The 22,654-nt window shown below is 31.0% G+C and overlaps 1 protein-coding gene across 15 annotated transcripts in view; it reads right to left on the minus strand.

Annotated features, from left to right (window-relative positions):
* Positions 1–22,654, minus strand: part of LOC132745393 (potassium voltage-gated channel protein Shaw-like) — a 136,447-nt gene that overhangs the window by 21,269 nt on the left and 92,524 nt on the right. For 5 of the 15 annotated variants that reach the window (XM_060734317.1, XM_060734392.1, XM_060734369.1 and 2 more), the window contains 2 exons: positions 13,146–14,067; positions 12,072–12,110 (listed from right to left, as the gene is read on the minus strand). In XM_060734317.1, the coding sequence (XP_060590300.1) occupies positions 12,072–12,110; positions 13,146–14,067 (961 nt within the window). Of the gene's footprint in view, positions 1–2,581; positions 2,615–8,466; positions 8,494–12,071; positions 12,111–13,145; positions 14,068–22,654 lie in introns of all 15 variants that reach the window. The other 10 variants (XM_060734384.1, XM_060734360.1, XM_060734351.1 and 7 more) reach the window with 4 other exon arrangements.

Genomic DNA, 22,654 nt, shown 5'->3' on the forward strand with positions numbered 1-22,654 from the left:
TGAATTTCTTATTGAATACGTTGGTCAATTAATATAGAATAGATCTTATGCTTTTGACGAAATATATGACTTTGAAAGAGCGGTGGTTTAACTTTATGTTTATAAGTAGCGGCGCATAAGTTCTCCATTAATGTTTACTGTCAATGTTTAATTGGTACATTCACTTGGAATTTTGGTACGCTCTGCATTTACGGTACATGTAACAATAAAAAGCCATATGTATGCATATATATTTTCCCGTGATTTAATGTAAAGTATATTAACATCAATTTTGATCAAAAATTTAAATGTATTCATCTGGAAAGCTATTTCACAATTAGCTCAATTGTTCAATTTAGAAGAAGAAAAATCAGAATACTAAAGAAGTATGATGTTTAACCAAAACCAACAAAAGCCATAATTATATTTCAGATTTCATTGTTGCAGTTGAACACAATTTATGTAGAACATAGTAAACAAAATAAAGAGAGAATTTATACAAAAAATATATCTTCACAAATCATACAATAAGCAAATTAAAGCAAACTTAAACAAAAAATGAGAATAACACTGACAATTCAAATGCAGATAAATACAATTAAGTAATCTTAAAAATTAATTTATCACTTAAGATTTCATCATTTGATGCATAAAGTGATTTTAAAAGTTCAAGAACGCACTACAAAAGAGAATGATTTAATTCGTTTTCAAAACCAATAAGATACAACAAACATAAAATTTTAAAACCTACCTTTAAATCAACATGATTTTGATTTATAGGGAGAAAAAGTTAACGTGAAAAGTATCCTATATTTATGGAACCTAAAAGTGTTTTTTTTTTCAGGAATGTCAAATTTAAAAAGAAATATTTAGATGTGTTATTGTGCGCGCTTTGATATGTTCAGTGTCGGTGAGGATACAATAGATTAAATATAGCCGTTTTCATTTTTTTATGAAGGAATTATTTCGATAGTCATGCGTTTTAAGTGTTTAATTCATATATTGACTCAAGTCATAAGACGTAATATATGTAAACTGTAAAGGACAACTGAAGTTTAAAGCGTGTTTCGCAAAAGATCAGATCATTACTTAAAGTAATCTGTATCTTAAATATAAAATTTCCAGTTATTAATTTTGCCCCCATCCCTCGCATTTTGGTACCCCCCTCCCCTCCTCCTATTTTTACCCCATTGCTGTTCTTTGCCTATTTTCTGGTGCTATGTGTCGTGTCTGTGAGACAAAAATATTATAGAAGCTGGACTTCTGAAACGGTGCACCCATTGGTTCACCTTATGCCTAATCTATTATCCTAGAATTAAGCAACTGTCTAGAACATTGGTGTTCATATAAGTACAAAAACTAAGTGACCTATATCAATTGAAATTATTGCTCACAAATTGGTTGGTGCGTATACTTAGTATAATAGAAAATTAAATTTTGATTATTTCATTAAATTTATATTTCAAAAAAATGCCAGAATTTTGTAACACCTTATAACTCGAGGTAAGCTAACATTGCATAATAATATGATAATTACGCTAATAATACATTTGGTTGTTAAGTTGTCCTTTACGTTTAACAAGTGGCTTTAAATTCACAACAAGTAAAGTAAAATTGAAAAAAAAACACAAAGATTTGAAAAAATAACAATTAGTGTGTGATCAAACTGGAAGAAGACATTTTGTATTTTGAACAATCAAATATATTTCATTCAAACAGTGTATTTCTGCAAACTTGGTAGGGTTTAGAATATAAACCTCATCATACAGTAACACAAAAACAAATATGAAGAATATGTTCTTTTCTTAACAGACAAAAAGTTGTTTTTCTAATGTGGATATATTTCGTTATGATTTTTCACTTAACAACGCCAACACCCAAAATAACATGTTATTCCATTTTCCCCGCAAATTTAAAGTGTTAACTAATTTAAACATATCATCATGACAAAAAGAAACCACACTTATATTTTCATTATTATAATGATAATAGTTATTAATTATTATTATTAATTCCGCCTTTAAGTGAGTCTGCAGAAATACATTACTACAAGGACGTTGGACCTGGGAAATGATATCTTTAACTCTCACTATTAGCTTAAAGTCAAAAGCAATGTCAATATATAAATTAATCTGACTCAGAAAAGCTCTTAACAGTTCCGAGAAGATTGCACTTTTAAGAAAAAGCTTTTTTACATAGTTTAAGTCAAAACAAAAATTTAACTCATAAAGATTAAAGAAAGACTTTGGGCTTGCAAACGCTGAAAACCTATTCCTAATACCAAATTAAATAGTGGTATGAACACACTAACAATGTCGACAGTATACAAATAAGTATAAATATAAGCTTTTTAGACACCACTAGAATTATTTTTAGACACCACTAGAATTATTTTTAGACACCACTAGAATTATTTTTAAACACCACTAGAATTATAAAAGAGGACTGAATATAGTTTTTGTACGTCAGTTGTGTTTTTTTTTTCATTGCGTTCGCCTGGTTATGCTTTCATTAACTAAAAGTCCAACGTTCTTGTAATATGTAAATAAAGTCTTAAAAAAATGTCCGCATGCCCCTCTTTTCTTGCATGTCATAGGCCTACCTACTGTTTCACTATAGTAATAATATCTTGGACCTGTTTGAAATAAATACTTTGTTAGTAGCACAAGTAAGCTTTTACAACATAGTATAAAGTTATCCCGTTCACACTGCTAGATTTACAACTTGTATATACATTGTTTGGACAATTATAAGCTTATGCACTTTGTTCGGTTAACATTGTTTGATTAAGTTAAGAAAAAAGAATCATTTCAGAAATGAGCTGATTCTTATTTTATCAAATTTCTAAGAACCTTTTTCCAAGCATTTGCAAGACAGTTTAGATTTGTCAATACATTATAGAACAACAGAGAACCAGCTTTTGACGATGTATTGCTAACGTTATCAATGTATTGCTATATGTATCAATGAATTGTGAACTGTTTTGCTAACTGTATCAATGTATTGCTATATGTATCAATGCATTGTTAACTGTATCAATGTATTGCTAACTGTATAAATGTATTGCTAAATGTATCAATGTATTGCTTACTGTATCAATGTATTACTTAAGTGTATCAATGTTTTGCTAACTTTATCAATGTATTGTTAACTGTATCAATGTATTGCTAACTGTATCAATGTATTGCTAACCGTATCAATGTATCGCTAACCGTATCAATGTATCGCTAACTTTATCAATGTATTGTTAATTGTATGAATGTATTGCTAACTGTATCAATGTATTGCTAACTGTATCAATGTTTTGCTAACTGTATCAATGTATCGCTTACTTTATCAATGTATTACTTAAGTGTATCAATGTATTGCTAACTGTATCAATGTATTGCTAACTGTATAAATGTTTCGCAAAATGTATCAATGTATTGTTAACTGTATAAATGTATTGCTAACTTTGTCAATGAATTGCACACTGTATCAATGTTTTGCTAACTGTATAAATGTATTGCTAACTTAGTCAATGTATTGCTAACTGTATCAATGTATTGCTTACCGTATCAATGTATCGCTAAATTTATCAATGTATTGTTAATTGTATGAATGTATTGCTAACTGTATCAATGTATTGCTTACCGTATCAATGTATCGCTAACTTTATTTATGTATTGTTAACTGTATCAATGTATTGCTTACTGTATCAATGTATTGCTAACTGTATCAATGTATTGCTAACTGTATCAATGTATTGCTAACTGTATCAATGTATTGCTAACTGTATCAATGTATTGCTAACTGTATCAATGTCTTGCTAATTGTATCAATGTATCGCTAACTTTATCAATGTATTACTTAAGTGTATCAATGTATTGCTAACTGTATCAATGTATTGCTAACTGTATAAATGTTTCGCTAAAATGTATCAATGTATTGTTAACTGTATAAATGTATTGCTAACTTTGTCAATGAATTGCTAACTGTATCAATGTATTGCTAACTGTATCAACGTATTGCTTACTGTATCAATGAATAGCTTACTGTTTCAATGTATTGCTAACTGTTTCAATGTATTGCTTACTGTATCAATGAATAGCTTACTGTTTCAATGTATTGCTAACTTTGTGAATGTATTGCTAACTGTATCAATGTATTTCTTACCGTATCAATGTATTGCTAACTGTATCAATGTATTGTTAACTGTATAAATGTATTGCTTACTTTATCAATGTATTGCTAACTGCATCGATGGATTGCTAACTTTATCAATGTATTGTTAACTGTACCAATGTTTTTTTCTAACTGTATCAATATATTGCTTACTGTATCTATGTATTACTACTTGTATTAATGTATTGCTAACTTTGTCAATGTATTGCTAACTGTATAAATGTATTGCTAACTTTATCAATGTATTGCTAACTGTATCAATGTATTGCTAACTTTATCAATGTATTGCTTACTGTATCAGTGTATTGCTAATTGTATTAATGTATTTATAACTGTAAAACTTGTATACCTCTTTTGAAATTAAATTGAAGTAATTTTATGCAGAATATAATTATCATAATATTACCAAATATTTAAACATTAAAAATGTTGACACAAATGTGAACGAGTACCTTCATAATATCAGCAGTGATATAACACATTTAAATCAGTATAATTGCTGGACAAAACATACAATATACAAAGAATGGTTGGTGTTAGAAGCGAGAAAAATAAATCTGTAACATTTTTCTATAAAATCTCCTTCAACAATTGAAAATACATTATGCCCATATTTCATTTTCTCAAAGTTTTTTTTCTTTCCAATATAAAACAATGTGTATGTTTTAAAAACGCCTCTTGTATAGCCGTATAATAAAAAACATTGCTTCATTAAATAATTTATCAATAAATGAGCCACGTCACGACAAAACCAACATAATGTTTTTGCGACCAGCATGGATCCAGACCAGCCTGCGCATCCGCGCATTCTGATCAGGATCCATGCTGTTCGCTTACAAACCCTATTACAAGTAGAGAAACTGATAGCGAACAGCATGGATCCTAATCAGACCGCGCGGATGCGCAGGCTGGTCTGGATCCATGCTGGTCGCAAACCCATTATGTTGGTTTTGTCGTGACGCGGCTCAAATTAATATTAAAGTGGATTGGTCTACAATGGGCATATTTTCCATAAGTATTTCAAAAACGGATAAGAACAAAAGTAAATCATTTTGGTATTATTATGAAATATTACTCGAAAAAAAACGTTGATAAAGTTCTAAGTGATTAAGTATGAATATTTATATAATGAATAATAATATTTTGTTCTAGAACAATTTATTACATAAAAATATGTAATACCGGATCATGTATCTTACACTTGCCAACAACGTGCATATACATGTATAATTCTTTCAAAGTTTGTTGTTATGTTTGTTACTAAAAATAGCTTTAACTTTATTGTTTATTGTATCACAGGCCTACAATTATAGACCAATTCACTTTAAAGGTAAATTTATCATTTTATCAAAATGTGGGCACAATATATCTTTAATATAATTGTATACTTAAAGTATACAAGTAAAATATGTAAATATAAATACACGTTTTCATTATAATATATACAATAAAAGATCACTCTTCACAAATGTTTATATGACAACGTAACAATGCCTTATTATACAAAAAAAATCATATGAATTGTAGTATTAGCAGAAATTGCTTTTTAAAATGAGCCACGTCACGACAAAACCAACATAATGGGTTTGCGACCAGCATGGATCCAGACCAGTCTGCGCATCCGCGCAGTCTGATCAGGATCCATGCTGTTCGCTATCAGTTTCTTTACTTGTTATAGGGTCTGTTAGCGAAAACAGCATGGATCCTGATCAGACTGCGCGGATGCGCAGGCTGGTCTGGATCCATGCTGGTCGCAAACCCATTATGTTGGTTTTGTCGTGACGCGGCTCAAATACATCATCACAAATTGTAAATGAATTTATGTACATCGATTATTTGCTGACCGCATGAATATAAATATTATGAAAGTATTAATAAATCATAACTCAATAAACTGTTTCTGTGATAATGCTAGGGGTTATTTTTTTAAAAAAAGAATAAGGTCAGTAATGAAACAAACAAGTAAAAATACTTTAACAACAGCCGACTGTACGTTTTCAATCGATTTTTTGACTAGATCTACAAAATTCCTTTTTTAAACCTGTTTCTTTTCTTTAATAACTCCTATGAGTACAAAGTTGTCCCGGGGTTATATATTTAAAAAAATGTTTGTACCTCTAGATAGGAAAAGCATTGAAGAAAATAACAACATAATCTAAGATATGATTTAATGTTTGGACCAAGGAGATTGCAGCTATATTTAGAACATATAAACATATTATTTAATATCGATTACACTTTGCACGAAATCATTTCTTTAACAAATATATACAATTGTACAGCCATACGACCGAAATACAAAAAAAATGATACTGTACAAATAATTGTTTTTCACAATATATTGAAAAGTCTTCAAAAATATCTTGGTGCTATATAATGACATGTGTATTTGGATTTCCTTTTAAACTTTTTGTACATTTTTACTTTAAAAATTTGTACAAAGTTTTAGATACAGCCATAGCATAAAATCTATAAAAAGTGATAGTCAAACAAAATGCCATAAATTAAGTCACATATATTGTTATTAAAAAAAGCTTGTTAATATAATGGTTATGTGGAATAACTGTATAAGACAATAATGCTTTACCAAACATTGTGAAGCAATTGTTTATTTGTATGTAGAATTCCTGGGAAAAGGTTAACAGGAAAAGTTTAACAATAATACCGTACTATATTTAATTATATCATAAATTTGCAAACATGTATTAGTTTCTTTTTTTCCCCCATTAAAGTCATGTATTAGTATCTTCATTGTCATTAAAATCAAAACGTTTCCTTTTTTCTTTTTCTTTTACAAAGATCTACCTATATCAATAGACACCGTGGTAAAACCTACGAGGTTTAGATACTGAAAAGTCATAAAGTTGTATTTAAAGATGTATTGGATGTATTTAACCATAACAAATGAATGTAAGTTTGTTTAATGGTAAGAGATCCATGACTGTAAGTAATACGATAGAACACTCATTTACAACTCCACAAAATCTTAAGTCTCTTAGCCCTCTGATGAATGCTGTAGTTGCTTTTCAAAATAAAAACTAGTTTCACTTTTGAATTTGACGTCATTGTATTTGACGTCTTTGAATGTGACGTCATTTGTATGTTACATATTTGAATGCGACGTCTTAGTATGTGTCATATTTGAAATGACGTCTTTGAATGTGACGTCATTGTATGTATGTGTCATATTTGAATGTGACGTCTTTGAATGTGACGTCTTTGTGGTTCCGGTCAATGAGCTCTTTGCTATTGAAATAAACTTACTTTGATAATACGGTATGATCATGTGCTGTTATGATATTAACGGCTTACAGAGTTGAAGTTAATCGTTGCAAACAACATACCTTATTATATAAATACACTCGACAAAAGTTCCAAAGAGACCATTAAATGATGAAAAATAATCAGAATATGGTTTATTGTGTATAATTTGAATATAATTAAAAATGAAAATAGGAGAAAAATGAAAAACGCATGTTTTAAACATCAGATTTGTAAATTCGTTCTCTATGATGCATTGTGCCATATTGTGCAATACCCTCTTATTCAAAAGTTGCAATTCAATATATTGCGTGTCGTTTTCCCACCAAATATCGGTCGTTATTTTTTGATGCATTTTAGTCCAATAAAAGAATGCGATAGACCAACCTATAATTAGACTTTAAATGGTTCTGTACGTACATTCCCTACATGCGAAATCGAATTATTATTTTTTAAAAATGATTTGTTGAAAACACACAATGCATCAAACGTGTAACTTTTGGTTTTAGGGATAATGTGGATTGATTGATTGATTAATAGTGAAATAACGAATGTGAATTTTACACTATTGAATGCATTGCAAATTTTCCTTTCATGTCTACATTAATATTATATTAACTGCAACGATTACTGCTTATTCTACAAAATGAAAGGGTCTAGCAGAAACATGTGTTTAGAATATGCATACACTTTGTCGCTCTTATAATGTGAACAAAACATATATTGTTGATGATGTTTTTTTACAATGCAATAGTGTAACTTAATATTAAATGTTCATTCTTTTAAAACCTATACGTAGGGTGGTCAAATTCGACTCAAATCCTATATTTAAAAAAAAATGTCTTCAATGTTCGAACGGAACTAGTTTATGTCTATATCTAAAAGCCATTTATGATTTTCGAATACCGTACCAAAACCATAGCAATAGAGTGAAAAGTGCCGAAGAAAAATCTTGAAACCCACTGTTTCAATAGTGCATTAACAACATCTAATTTTCCCAAAACCAGTGAAAGCATAAAGCGATATCTCAAATAACGAAACCCCGCGTGAAAAAACACATACCAACACTCGTTCCATAATGGTACGGACCTAAGGGAAGAGAGGTAACTTTTGATTAGATAAATAGATTTGTGCTTTCAGAGTTGTCTCGCTTGCATTATTCTAAGCCACCAACAACCAACCGCAGCGCTCGCATGGCATGCCAATATTAACTATGCTAATATTTAATTGTTTTTGAGATTTGAGTCAGATCTTTTTTGTGATTTCTTTTCTTGCTTTTTTTTAAATTTCTTTTAAAATGTTTGAAATTTTGAATTTACTTGTCATCGGTGTGATTCACAATGTTTAAATGAGTGGAGTTATAAAACGCGTAGCTTTTTTTAAAACATTCTATCTTAAATAGTTACGAATATAACCCATTTTATTCTACAATTTTCATTTTGAATCTTCTTACAGGTTTCCTTTTTTTTTACTTTGGCACGTGTCTGACCTTTTTATAGCACAATGAATTATCATGGCTGTCCCTGTCTGGAAATGTCTGTTCCATACAACAAAAGAAAAGGTTACACCGTTTTGCTTTATATAATCGATTGTTCTGCTTTATTTTTTGAGATGACATAATGATTAAAATGTTGATCCATCGGCCAAATGTTACTGCTCACATTCATTTTTATAATGCAATAATATTTTGCATTTGTAGGGAAAAATCGATGTTATGAAATGTAACATATTTTGCAAGTATAATTTCTAATCTTGAATTGGTAACACAAATATGCTACATGATCCTGATCTGGCCAATGAAATACGTTTTAATATTCCGCGAAGAGAGCTTGTGCGCTTAAATATTATAAGCCGTACTTAAATATTATAACACGTACTGAAATGTTATAGCACTTAAATAGCATAGCACGTATTTAAATATTATATCACGCACTTAGATATTGTATCACGTACTTAAATATTACAACACGTACTTGAATACGTACTTAAATATTATAACACGTTCTTTAATATTATGACAAGTACTTATATATTATAACACGTACTTAAATAGTATAACACGTACTGTTGCAGAACAAAAATCTAGTCTACAGTGTTCGTGCTAAAACGAGACAAATAATAAACGTATATGTATTGATTATTACATTATATATCATTTTCTAAATTAGATATAATACATAATAGATATAAGCATCATTCATTATACACATATATATGAGTTGTTTATATGTTTATTATACGTTTTATATGTACACGATGCGTGGTTCTCGTAATCTATCAATACTTTATTATTACTTTATAGTTGGGGGGATTTCTCGACGTAAATATTATGAGATGACCCCCGTAACAATAACGCATGCGCTGTAGCTATGCAAATTTGAATATAATGCTACATATATATATTGAGGTAAAATGACTTTAGCATGAATATCACACCACCACTACTGCTACTTTCATGCACATGCACTGATCAAACCAGTCAAGCTGAAAATCAAATATCAAAAATTCTTGGTTTGTTTCACTTTTCATCATGTCCAAACCACTTGTGTGTCCGAGTAAAGAGCTTTTTGTTGGCGACGCCGGTGAGCGGCGTCGTCTCTTATTAAATGCTTTTTATTTTGGCCTATGGAAGGAGCTGTTATTATTAGCAGTTAATGTCATGTTGTGTTAATTAGTTTTATTTTGATTCGTAAAAATCAAGTAAACAAATATGTTGTTAAATTTGTATTTAATAACTTTATGTAAAAAGCATGTGCATAGTGATATTTTTTTAACGAAATTGCAGGCTCAGTTTAACAGCTTGTGTTGTGTATAGAATTCACTTAGATAACCCAAGTAACAGTTTAAGAAGTTTATGACCTTAACAGCACACTACTCTGTGGTTTAAAAGGAGAATTTCAGACTAGTTTCAATACCGGCAAAATGGTAACAGCCAACATAGAGGAACGGCACATACTCGGGAGGAATTTTTTTATTAAGCCAATTGTTTTGTCTTCAAATCTTTTAAAATGTGGATGTATGTTTGATTTTTTTTTCGTACATGTTTCCACATTTAAAAAGAGTTTAAGGGGGAAAAAATAAAAAAATGGCTAAATAAAAAAGTGCCGTACCCCTATGACAGCCAACCAATCCAATTCTCTAAACTCCACTCGGACACAAGAAGGCTGCGGAAACAAAAATTCATTACAAAAACAAGTGAATACAAGACATGTCAGATTTTCTGTTTTGATCAGTACATTTTATATATATACAGTATAAGTGACATTTGGTTTCAAACAATGCAATGCATGTCAAACACACACTATAGTATATGCAAAGCGCTTTTTAGCCTTATTTCGATATTTCATACATATTCATAACTGTTTACACCAGTTTATTCTGATACAAATTTGGAAATAAAAATGTATTTATTACTTTAAACATAAAGCTATTTTTAGAGCAGAATATTCACACAGTATGCCTCGTGCGTGTACAATAAATATGAGTATGTGTAGTCCTCGAAATCGATAAATCTATTTTTAGTAGCAGTAGCAGTAGTGCTCGGTAAACCGTAAAAATGAGTGAAAGGTGCGTAATGTTTATGATATATTTCGATAATTGGTATGTAAGATCAAAGGAAAATCTCAAGTGAGTAGCTAACAATTACATTTATTATTATCTTTCAGAGTCAAGGTTTACCTGTAACACAAGTATTATTGACAGTAAGTATACATGTAACTATCAGCTATATTTCAAAACGTTGCATAAAACACACTTGTTGGTTATGTAACCATTGCAAACACAGCTTGCTTGCAACATGTGAACGTACTTGAGTTTACAAATTTGTCATATTTAAATCTTATTTTTTCAATTATCAATAAAAATGAAATTTCTCCGAAGAAGTACACTTTTCCAAACATATACATTGATTTGAATGGAGCTATTTTTAACTCACTGAAAGAAACATTTTGAGGTGGATTTGTCGTCAGGGTACCAACGCAATTATGTACGCCTTATACCAAATTGCACGTTCACATGTCGCGTACACATGTAGCCTACACATGTAGCCAACACATGTATAGCCGCTGTACAAATGTCAACAAATTGATTAAATGTCTCGGCAAACCCATGCGTTTCATAACTGCATGAAAACATCACTGACAACTTTATTTATATTTATTTGTAAAACATTCAAGTGTATTTTAAATTTATTTTTTTATAATTCAACAGTAAAACATGGAAAAAAGCTAAATAATCTTCAATTCAAATAACTTGACTATTACAAAATGTAAAAAACAACAACTAAATTTGTTTTCTTTTATTTTTTTCCCCCCACCAAAAAAAAATTATATTAACATGTTGTAAGAAAGACAACCGCGCATGCGCACACACATAATTCTTTTCATACAGGTAGGCCCTATCATAATTGAAAATTTGTTTCTGTAAAATTAAACATTTTACTTATCTTTTATGTGTCGAATTGTATCAAAATTGAGCTTATTCGTTTATGACGAAAGGCGATGACATCATAAAATTTATTTGAACATATTAAACAAAAAAATGGCCTACTAGTAGATAATTTTCAAATATAGACTGGTTAAGACATTCGCGTAAAGGACGTAAAAACGTCAACGTGTATGCAGTGATGTTTTCATGCTTTCAAAACTGTTTGTTCTGGTCGAACTTACTACAGAACGGTAGCATATTCTCCAGTGCTCCACCCATTGCTATTGTTCATAAAAACATACAATATAACATTAACTAACGACCTGCATTATTTATAAACTTATGAACTGTATTGCAATGGGTCTGAGGCGATTTCAACTTTGGTTCGTGTTTTCAATACATAATTGATCTGCATGTGTAAAATTGAATTTAAAATTAGAATATTTCAGATAACTAATGTTAAAACTTACTGATATTTGTACTTATAAGTACTTATTTAAGAAAAATTAAAATATTTTAGGGCAAAGAATTTTTCAACAAATGGTAAACTATCCTAATACTTGGTAAGTACTTACATGTATTTAATATTGACCTATCATATGAGAGTAAACATGAATTACTTGAAAAACGATATAATTGATTTGGTTATGTAAAATTGAATTTATAATTTCGGGGCAAAAGTTTTTTTTAGCAAATGATAAATTTTACTAATACTTGTTAAGTACTTCTTTAAGAAATGATAGTGAACATGAATTACTTAAGAAAGAACATTTTTACTATTTGCTAAAGATACACCGAAATTTCTTATAACGCAAATATGCATTTTGGGATACATTTGAAAAGTTTCATATCTTAATTAAAGAATAAGATGTCATGTTTTCAGTATGATATGTATAACACGTACACATGTTTAGTTATAAAATATAATGTTATATGACATAATATGATATAATAGACATAAGTGAATTGGGGAGATATTTGTGATAAGAATATTGAAAGTAATAAAAGCGGTGCTACGGGATACAAAAGCATCATAACGGTCAGTTGAATAAAATTGAATTTTTAGGAAAAAAGTTCAGTCAAAATATTACAGAGATATCAATTTTACGTATTAAACTTACAAGCAAAGACAATTTCATTTATACAAATTAAAGCACAAGGATCTTTAAGATAAAAAGTTGAGTTTTATATATAATAATTGTATGAAATGAACTATACTCGTTATGATAACATTTTCAATTGTAAGTTTTTTAGAAGAAGTAATTGTTAAATTAAATTGTATGTTAGTTCCGTGATAAATCAAATGTTGCTCTTACCCATTCTCCCCATCTTAACGTCCAAAGCGCCCGGATGGGAATGTTTTATTGCGTTCATTCTTCTGTTCTGTGGTCCCCCACCCCCGGGTCCTCCTCCACCGACGCCCTTGGGGCCTTTAGGTCCCCTTGGAGCCTCAACTGGTAAAACTCTTCTCCTCTTTTTCGGTAATTTAGATCTCGCTTGAGTATGAGAATAGAAAAGGGCAAAGTTACTCACTATAACTGGGACCGGAAGTGCAATGGTTAATACACCAGTGAGCGCGCACAACGAACCAACAAACATGCCGACATAAGTTTTTGGGACCATGTCACCGTACCCTACGGTTGTCATTGTTACAATGGCCCACCAGAGTCCAACTGGAATACTTTCGAAGTCATTGGTTGGGTTATATTGAATCCGCTCCGCATAGAAAATCAAAGCGGCGAAAACTACAATACCTAATACTAGGAAAAATATTAGTAGTACTAGCTCCTTTGCACTAGCTTTAAAAGTGTGTATTAAAATTTTGAGACCGGCAAAATGGCGTGTTAACTTGTATAGACGCATAATACGTATTATACTGAAAAACTCCAAGATGTCGCTCTCTTGTTTCAATTTGGTTAAAAGGAAGTCTAGATAAAAGGATAGGGTTGCCACGATGTCGATTATATTGACAGGTGCCTTTAAAAAGTCTAACTTCACAGGTGCGACTACAAAACGTATAATTATTTCAAACGTAAACCACGCATTGCTGACACACTCTATATAAAAGAACGCTTCGTGAGGTTCCGTCCTTTCTTTTTCTAATCTCCAAGTTACGTTCCTGTCGGAAATATTGGTTGTAGCGTTACTAAGGACAGGTACTCGCATCTCCGGATGAGTCTTTAAACAGAATGATAGGATTGACACTATGATGAAAAACACGGATACAACGGCGATGATCTGAAATATAGAAAAATAAAATTTTGATAGAGGGGTCGTCTCAAAGTTGTTAAACGACATGCTCGTCATATATGTATAAATATATATAAATATATTTAAAGGGACCGTTTCAACATTATAGAATACAAAAAGCAAGCGTTTATGTAATAAAACTAGGACATAGAAACGCAAGATCAATCGTATGACATTTCTAATATTGTAAAAAAATACAAGAAAGCTCTGTTAACATACACTGTAAGTATGAAAAAGAAATACTATTTTGATAGGCCATCTCACCAGCGTCAAACTATATATAGGTGCAAACACAAGAGCTAAGTTGGTAACGTAAAGCAAAATAAAATAAAACAAAAACTTGCAAGATTGGTGAATTTTCGGACAGGTCATATGGCTGTGTATACATGGTTGTTTGCAAAATAACTCTGACCCCCGCTTCATATAATAAGGTTACATCCTTTATACTATTAGTTATAAAGATTTTTTTGACAGGTTAATGGCCCTATATAAACGTCTGTTTGAAAATATAACCCGAGCCACTAGGCGATATTGCAAGCAAACGTTTATATACGGCCATATAACCTATCAGGAATCTACATATCGAATTTATAATACAACAAACTTCCTTTTTAGAGGAAAAAAGTGTGATTTCTTTATAATTGTCAGTAGCCGTGTATATGAAACTATATAACCGTCACGATTATCCAATGAAAAGCGACGTTACAAACGTGCAGTATTATAAGAAACTTTATTACCCTTCCAGACTTGTTTCGCCTTTTTGATTGGATATTGATCACCCGACGAGCCAGACGGGTAATATACACACTAAATTTCCCCGTTGGGTACCCCATGTTCTAAACAACATGCGCTGTGGCGATGCGCGTACGGTTGGACTTTACGCGATGTAAATTCCGATTTACAAGCAATTTTTAACTGTCAAATGATAAAGATTTACCAAAATAGAGTAAGCATACATATTTTCATCAGTATTGAAAACAAATATGACCTTGTGAACGCTTGATATTAATTCCAAAAAAGTGCGTTCAACAGACTTCTACTTTACTTTTGTATACATTCGTTAGGTTGGAAAGAAAATACGTCATGTATTTATGTGACGTCATGTAGTGATGAAGGGGTACCCTAAAGGGAATCTTATTTCGACGTTTCATTTGAAGTAGCAATTATTTTTTTAAATCGTCTTAACTCGGCAGGGGAAGGGTAATAAAATTATTATTTTGGTTTTGGAGTGATATATGTGGATATATTACCTGCCAAGATAAAATATCACCCTCGCCTAACGGCTCGGGTGATATAAAATCTTGACAGGTAATATATCCACATATATCACTCTAAAACCGAAATAACATATAATATAACCGTCGCGATTATCCAATGAAAAGCGACGTTACAAACTTGCAGTATTATACTGAACCATATGACCTGTCTAATATTATAACTAATATATACTGCCAAATGGACAAAATAATACAATTTTGGGAATTAAAGTAGTAAAATGCCAAGTAACCAAATTGTTAGGTATCATAATTTGCCAAAATCAACTTATAGATCAATGACTAACGGTTTCAAAACGTTTGTTTTAACCTTCCTATATATACATGGATTCTTTTTTGCCATATATATGGAGCCATTGATATTGTCAGAATCGTCTAAGGTTCAATATCAAACTTATTATCTATATATTCTACACGATTATCTAGATTAATAGAGAGAAAAAAACGATAAAAAGACAGCTATTGTTTTCCATATTTAGAGCTCAGCATACTGACATTTTTTTTTCTTCAAAATATCATCTACGTCTATGCATACAGTAAGAATGTCATTAGGTGATTGTATGTCTACGTTTTTATAGTATTGATGTATTGATTCAAATATTACTGCAGTACATGTATCGTGCAATTTTGATATAACAGTTTAGTGAATGTTCTTGTACATATATATCCATATAGATGTATATATTTTATTCCAACTTTTATGTTAATACAGCGCGAGAGAGCACTTCGAGTATAGCACTATACTCGATCAATATCTACAAAAACATATCGTAAGTTTTAATGAAAAAGGCGCAATAAAATCTTAATCACCCTCACCATGACATATAGAATAAAACAAGCAGAGGTCTTTGATATAGTATCAAGAGAATTTTACATAATTATGTTACTTTTCATTAAAGAGAAGAGGAAAAAAAAACTTCAAGACAAGGACATCGTTCAAATACATTATCACTCTGCTTTTATAGCATTGCGTATTTATAAACGTCACATCTCGCTTTTTCCCTCTACATCGTCTATTTAAGGCCATTTTGATTGAACTCAGAAAATGTATATTTGTAACCATTCAGTAGAATGAAGAAGCCGTGTCTTGTACGGGAAAATCGACGTTTCCATGGTAACCGGGCATAAAATGGCTTACAATAGTTCGTCAGTCTAAACGTATTTTGCTACAGTGAGAAGACATTGAAGCTATGTATAATTTTCTGATAAAAGATCGTCATCTGATAGCCGGTATGCCTTAAAGCGACAGTATATACAATATATACAGTTTAGTAAATTTGATGTAGAGATAGTATAAATAAATACTGGCCAAAATGGTTTTGGAAAATGACCGTTAAATATATATGGTTTAAATGTTAATATTAATATTAAGCTCGATTGCAAAACAAGTTCTTGCAACATATCATTCTTGCAACTTATATTAATCACTTTCGAGTCCGCTTCCTGGAACCAACCAGTACCGGTGTCATATGAAGAAACATGGTCGAGACCTAAGTAGGGCTCGAACCCTTGATCCCAGGGTTGAGAGGCAGATACCTAAATCACTAGGTCATTACTCTCTTTTCTGATAGTAGTTATGCCTAAAGGCGACAGTATACACTATACAGTTAAGCAGTATAAATATAAATATATAACCTTTATAAACTGACATAATAAAATAATTAAGCCAAATATAAGTGAATATTTCTTCCAAGTTTTTTAAATGAAAATTTTAGAATTTCTTGATCGATTATAATACTAATTTTTGACAATGAGGTTTCCGTTATTATCATGATCAAAAGGTAATTAATATGAAGGGGACTTGCCATTTCTATGCTTAACAGAAAGGTGTTACATTGGAAAAGAAATAAAAGCATCTTTGATAAAAAGAAAAGGAATCTTTGGAAACAAAAACAAAAAAGCATATTTAAAAACAAAGAAATAGCAGAATCTTGAAAACTAAAATTCTCTTTTAAAAACTTTAATTACAACCATCTCTTAAAACAGACACTGGCATCAATTAGTTTCTTTGAAAACAGACATTGTCTTCAATTGCCGTCTTTAAAAACATACATTGGCAACAATTAGCATCTTTGAAAACAGAGATTGGCATCAATTAGCATCTTTGAAAACAGACATTGGCATCAGTTAAGCATCTTTGAAAACAAAAACTTGCATCTGTGAAACAAAAGCACAAACATGCTAAAACATGACACTGACTGTGTTATTTCCTACTGTTGTATAATATTACTATATAATATGTTTCTCATAATATATATAGATCTATATCGTAGAGTCCAACCTTACTTTAGGTTCGTTTACAACTTAACCATTTATTTTACTTCTTACTCAAAGGCTTAGAATATTGATTTCATGCTTAACAATGTTGTACTGAAATATATCAGATGATTGTATAGAGGATATTTGTTTAGTTCAGTGTAAGATCGGAATATATTTCACCGAGTGAGCACCGAAAGGTATATTTCACGAGTGGCGCAGCCACGAGTGAAATATGAACTTTTGGTGTTCACAAGGTGAAATATATTTCAATCTTCCACTAAACTAAACAAATTTTCTTTTTATTACATGCAAGGAAACGTTTTAAAAAGACATTAAACCAAATACTGAATGAAAAGCGCGCCAAATAATAATACAACGTGACGTCATTTGCGACGTCACGTCATTAAGTTGGTACCAAGTACTGTGCACGCTGGTATTTCACTGAAACAACGTAAGGGGCTTAAATTCAAAACAGTGAAATTATCAAAGTGGTAATTTCACTGTTTCAAACAGTGAAATTACCAGTTTTATATCACTGATATATTTCTATAAACCACCGAAAAGCATGTAATAAATTCTGATAAACCACTAGTGAAATGTATAAAATATAATATTCACTGTAGCCGGATTATATCTGAATGCGGATGAAAAGAATATCATAACTATAAGGAATAATAGGCAAAAGTAAATGCCGTCATACGTAAATTTTGCTTTCTTTAAGAAAAGGAAGTCGATGTCATTATAGACCATGTTAAAAATGTAACAAATTTAGAGAAATTTAACAGAACTATATTTCAAAATTGATGATGTGACATCATGATTTGATGACGTCAAAGTCGGTAAAATACTTAAAATCACTTAAAAAGCACGAAATAAACAGAAAATTTATTTGTTTTACATAGAAGATTGAAATATGTTTCATTCGTGAACACCAGCTATTCTTTTTTCACTCGTGGCTACGCCACTCTTGTGTAAATATTGTATCTGGTGTTCACTCAGTGAAATATATTTCAATCTTACATGCAAAACAAACAAATGTCCTCTATATATACGTTCCGATAATAAAAAGAAATAAATATCTTATCAGTAATTCTATTCTTTCAGTATGAACAAATATAAACCTAATAAATATTGTTGACAGTTTGTTAATTATGATGTTTGTTATTTATTTTCTGCTGACAGTATATTTCAATGGTCAGTGTCCGTTCATGTCTTGTGCCATCAAGGGTTCATCATGACTGCTATCTTTATTAAAGAATTAATTAATAAGCAAAGAACCAATAAGCGTGAATTGGTCAAATGTAAGTGAATTAACGCTAATATATTAATTATACCCGTTGTTGACTTTCTCATAGCATTGCACCAAGAGAATCTCTCGTAAATCCACGTGACAATCGACTTAGCACGTGCTTATCGAAAATAAATGATTTTAAATATTTATCGAGATTTTTTTTTTTCATGAAGGCTTTACATAACAGTTGTTAAAAGTTGAATTCTGGAAGATGTATACATCAGTTTACAGTTCTCTATTCAATGGATTTAAATATGATCATGTTTTATCATGGGCGAAAATTTATTTTCAGATAGTTTTCTACTATTTAACACTAATAAATATTTAGACCTGTCAAATCACGAGCACAATAAAATTGAAATTATAAATGGGAGAGCTGCTCCGTGCCATTTGACAGCTCTACAATAATGATAACACCAAGTCCTCTGTGGCCTATTTCCTGTACAGACATTTGAATTTATTCTCTGTTAAGGAGATTTTATTCAATATTTGTACGATAATCGACTCTAAAATCTAATTACATCTAAATCAAGGTGATTAATGGGGCACTTCTCACGAGAAAGTGTTTATATTATCACCGGAAGGACTGGATTAATCAGCATTAAACTATGTGGTGAAATACTTAGAATCGGGGAAAAAAAGTTTAAAACTATAAAAACTAATTTGTAACCATTGAATGTTCCAAAATAAATCATCTACTGCGTTTGTGATAAATTATTAAGATTCTGTTGAAATACTCTAGGAATAAAATCTAAAATACATAATTGTAATACATGTATTTCCCGCACTTTTGTCGGTATTGAAATTTTTGGGGCGCAAACGCCAGCGAGGGTCCCCAATGGTTTTACGATAAAACGCTTACTATGGTTTGAACACATATCTACAACGCTGGCTTTACGATAAAACGCTTACTATGGTTTGATAAACACATATCTATTACGCTAGTTTTACGATAAAACGCTAACTATGATTAGACCACATCTCTACTACGCTGGTTTTAAGATAAAACGCTTACTATGATTAGACCACATCTCTACTACGCTGGTTTTAAGATAAAACGCTTACTATGATTTGAACACATCTCTACCACGCTGGTTTTACAATTAACGCTTACTATGATTTGAACACATCTCTACTACGCTGGTTTTAAGATAAAACGCTTACTATGATTTGAAATACATCTCTACTACGCTGGTTTTAAGATAAAACGCTTACTGTGATTTGAACACATCTCTACTACGCTGGTTTTAAGATAAAACGCTTACTATGGTGTGAACACATCTCTTCTACGCTGGTTTTACGATAAACCGCTTACAATGGTTTGAACACATCTATACTACGCTGTTTTACGATAAACGCTTACTATCGTTTGAACACATCTATACTACGCTGGTTTTACGATAAACCGCTTACTATGGTTTGATCACATCTCTACTACGCTGGTATTACGATAAAACGCTTACTATGGTTTAAACACATATCTACTACGCTGGTTTTACGATAAACCGCTTATTATGGTTTGAACACATCTATACTACGCTGGTTTTACGATAAAACGCTTACTAGGGTTTAAACACATCTCTACTACGCTGGTTTTACGATAAACCGCTTACTATGGTTTGATCACATCTCTACTACGCTGGTATTACGATAAAACGTTTACTATGGTTTTAACACATATCTACTACGCTGGTTTTACGATAAACCGCTTACTATGGTTTGAACACATCTCTTCTACGCTGGTTTTACGATAAACCGCTTACTATGGGTTGAACGCATCTCTACTACGCTGGTTTTACGATAAAACGCTTACTATGGGTTGAACACATCTCTACTACGCTGGTTTTACGATAAAACGCTTACTATGGTTTAATAACCACATCTCAACTACGCTGGTTTTACGATAAAACGCTTACTATGGTTTAAACACAACTCTACTACGCTGGTTTTACCATAAACCGTTTACTATGGTTTGAACACATCTCTTCTACGCTGGTTTTACGATAAAACGCTTACTATGATTTGAACACATCTCTACTACACTGGTTTTATATAGCTATGTCTCAAGTTGCAAATACTTAAAAATGCAATTACGCTTGTACTGCTATGGATAAAGTAAGTAACACATGTGTTTTTTAGCCTTTTTTTGCAATAGTTTAAAACGAATCAGTGTTTTAGTACGCGTTTTTAAGCATTTTTACTACATGTAATTTTACTTTAAAAAATATTATTTGTCAGTTGTTTACTACTTTTCATTTAAAAAGGAACTAGATAAAAGTTATCTTATGACATATTGCATGATGATGACTACGTGACCATAGTTTTAACATTCAGTTATCACGTGACCCTAGTTTTAATTGTCAGTTATATCGTGACCCTAGTTTTAACATTCAGTTATCACGAAGACCTAGTTTTAACATTTAGTTATTTTATTTCTGTAATGTGTTTGTATATGTTAGTAGTTGTATTCAAAGTATACCAAAGAAACTTTTGACATTATATTTCATTACTTACATTGTAGTTTACCCAAGTAGAAATTTTATCAACCTTGTCTTGGTCACCTTTCTTACCATTTTTTTTACACCGATGATTCAGTATTGGATTGTACATGTACTTACACCAATGATTCAGTATTAGATTGTATTTAAAGTTGCATGTCTCCAGATTCATGCTAATTTTCATGAAAATTTTGAAATATATATAAAATATATTTAAAAGTAAAGTATTGTGAAGTGAAGAAAGAAAGTAATTTACATATTGCAAACGGCACTTGCAATCCTAGTAATTTATCAAAAAGAGGTCAAAATATACATAAGTATCTGTTACCGCGTTAGTAATGCAGTAGAATTATAATGATTGATACTGCAAAATCAGTCATTAATCGCACATAACATGTAAATAATAAATTAAATATTGAATCTTTTTATTTTTCTTAACATCTTGAAACATTTTTCTAAAGATTGAATTTCTTGAAATATTTTGGCTCATCTGGATGCGTGCAGCTTTAAACCAATGATTCAGTATTGGAGTGAGTTTACACCATTGATTCAGGTTACATTGTATTTACACCTGTAAATCAATATAACATTTTAGTGCAAATAGTTAACGTTGCTCTTATTAGAATTTTTTGTCATTAATTCATTGTTTAACTTTTGCACAGATTCAGCGTCTATGATTAAGTTTGCTATCTTATAATACCATATAGGTGTTGACTTATAGCAAGTCTGACTTTTCTGTACCTAGACAAGTCCCTTAGGATTATTCAATTTCTTGGACCATTATCGGTTTAACGCTTCGAAATTTGCTTAAGTTTTTCCTGTTAGAGAAGGAACAAAATATTCGTTCATATAATTTATTTGTAATTCATAACGTGAAATTAAGCTGATATCTGATGCCTACAATTCCAAAGTGATTGTTTTTCAACGTCTTCCCCACAGACGCCCATCTATTGTGCTAATCGTTATTTTGAAACATTAAAATTTCAATTTAACATATGAAATAATACGTTCTCTTCATCCGTATACAATAGCCGTCTGTTGAGGTTAAAAGGTGAAGACTTTTGATTCCGAGAAAACACGTGCACCGAGCGTCTGGACCTTATCAGAGGCAAGCGTATTAACTTAGCACGGCATGATTGGTACAAAATATGAATTTGTGAAAGCTTTTTATTCTTATTATTTTCTTATTATGATGAAATCCAGATGTATATTATGGTGTACGTTATCTCTGAACTAAAAATAGATCCGGCAAT

The sequence above is a fragment of the Ruditapes philippinarum genome, unplaced genomic scaffold (assembly GCF_026571515.1).
Source record: "Ruditapes philippinarum isolate M1 unplaced genomic scaffold, ASM2657151v2 ctg410_1_1_1_1, whole genome shotgun sequence".
Lineage (NCBI taxonomy): Eukaryota > Metazoa > Mollusca > Bivalvia > Venerida > Veneridae > Ruditapes > Ruditapes philippinarum.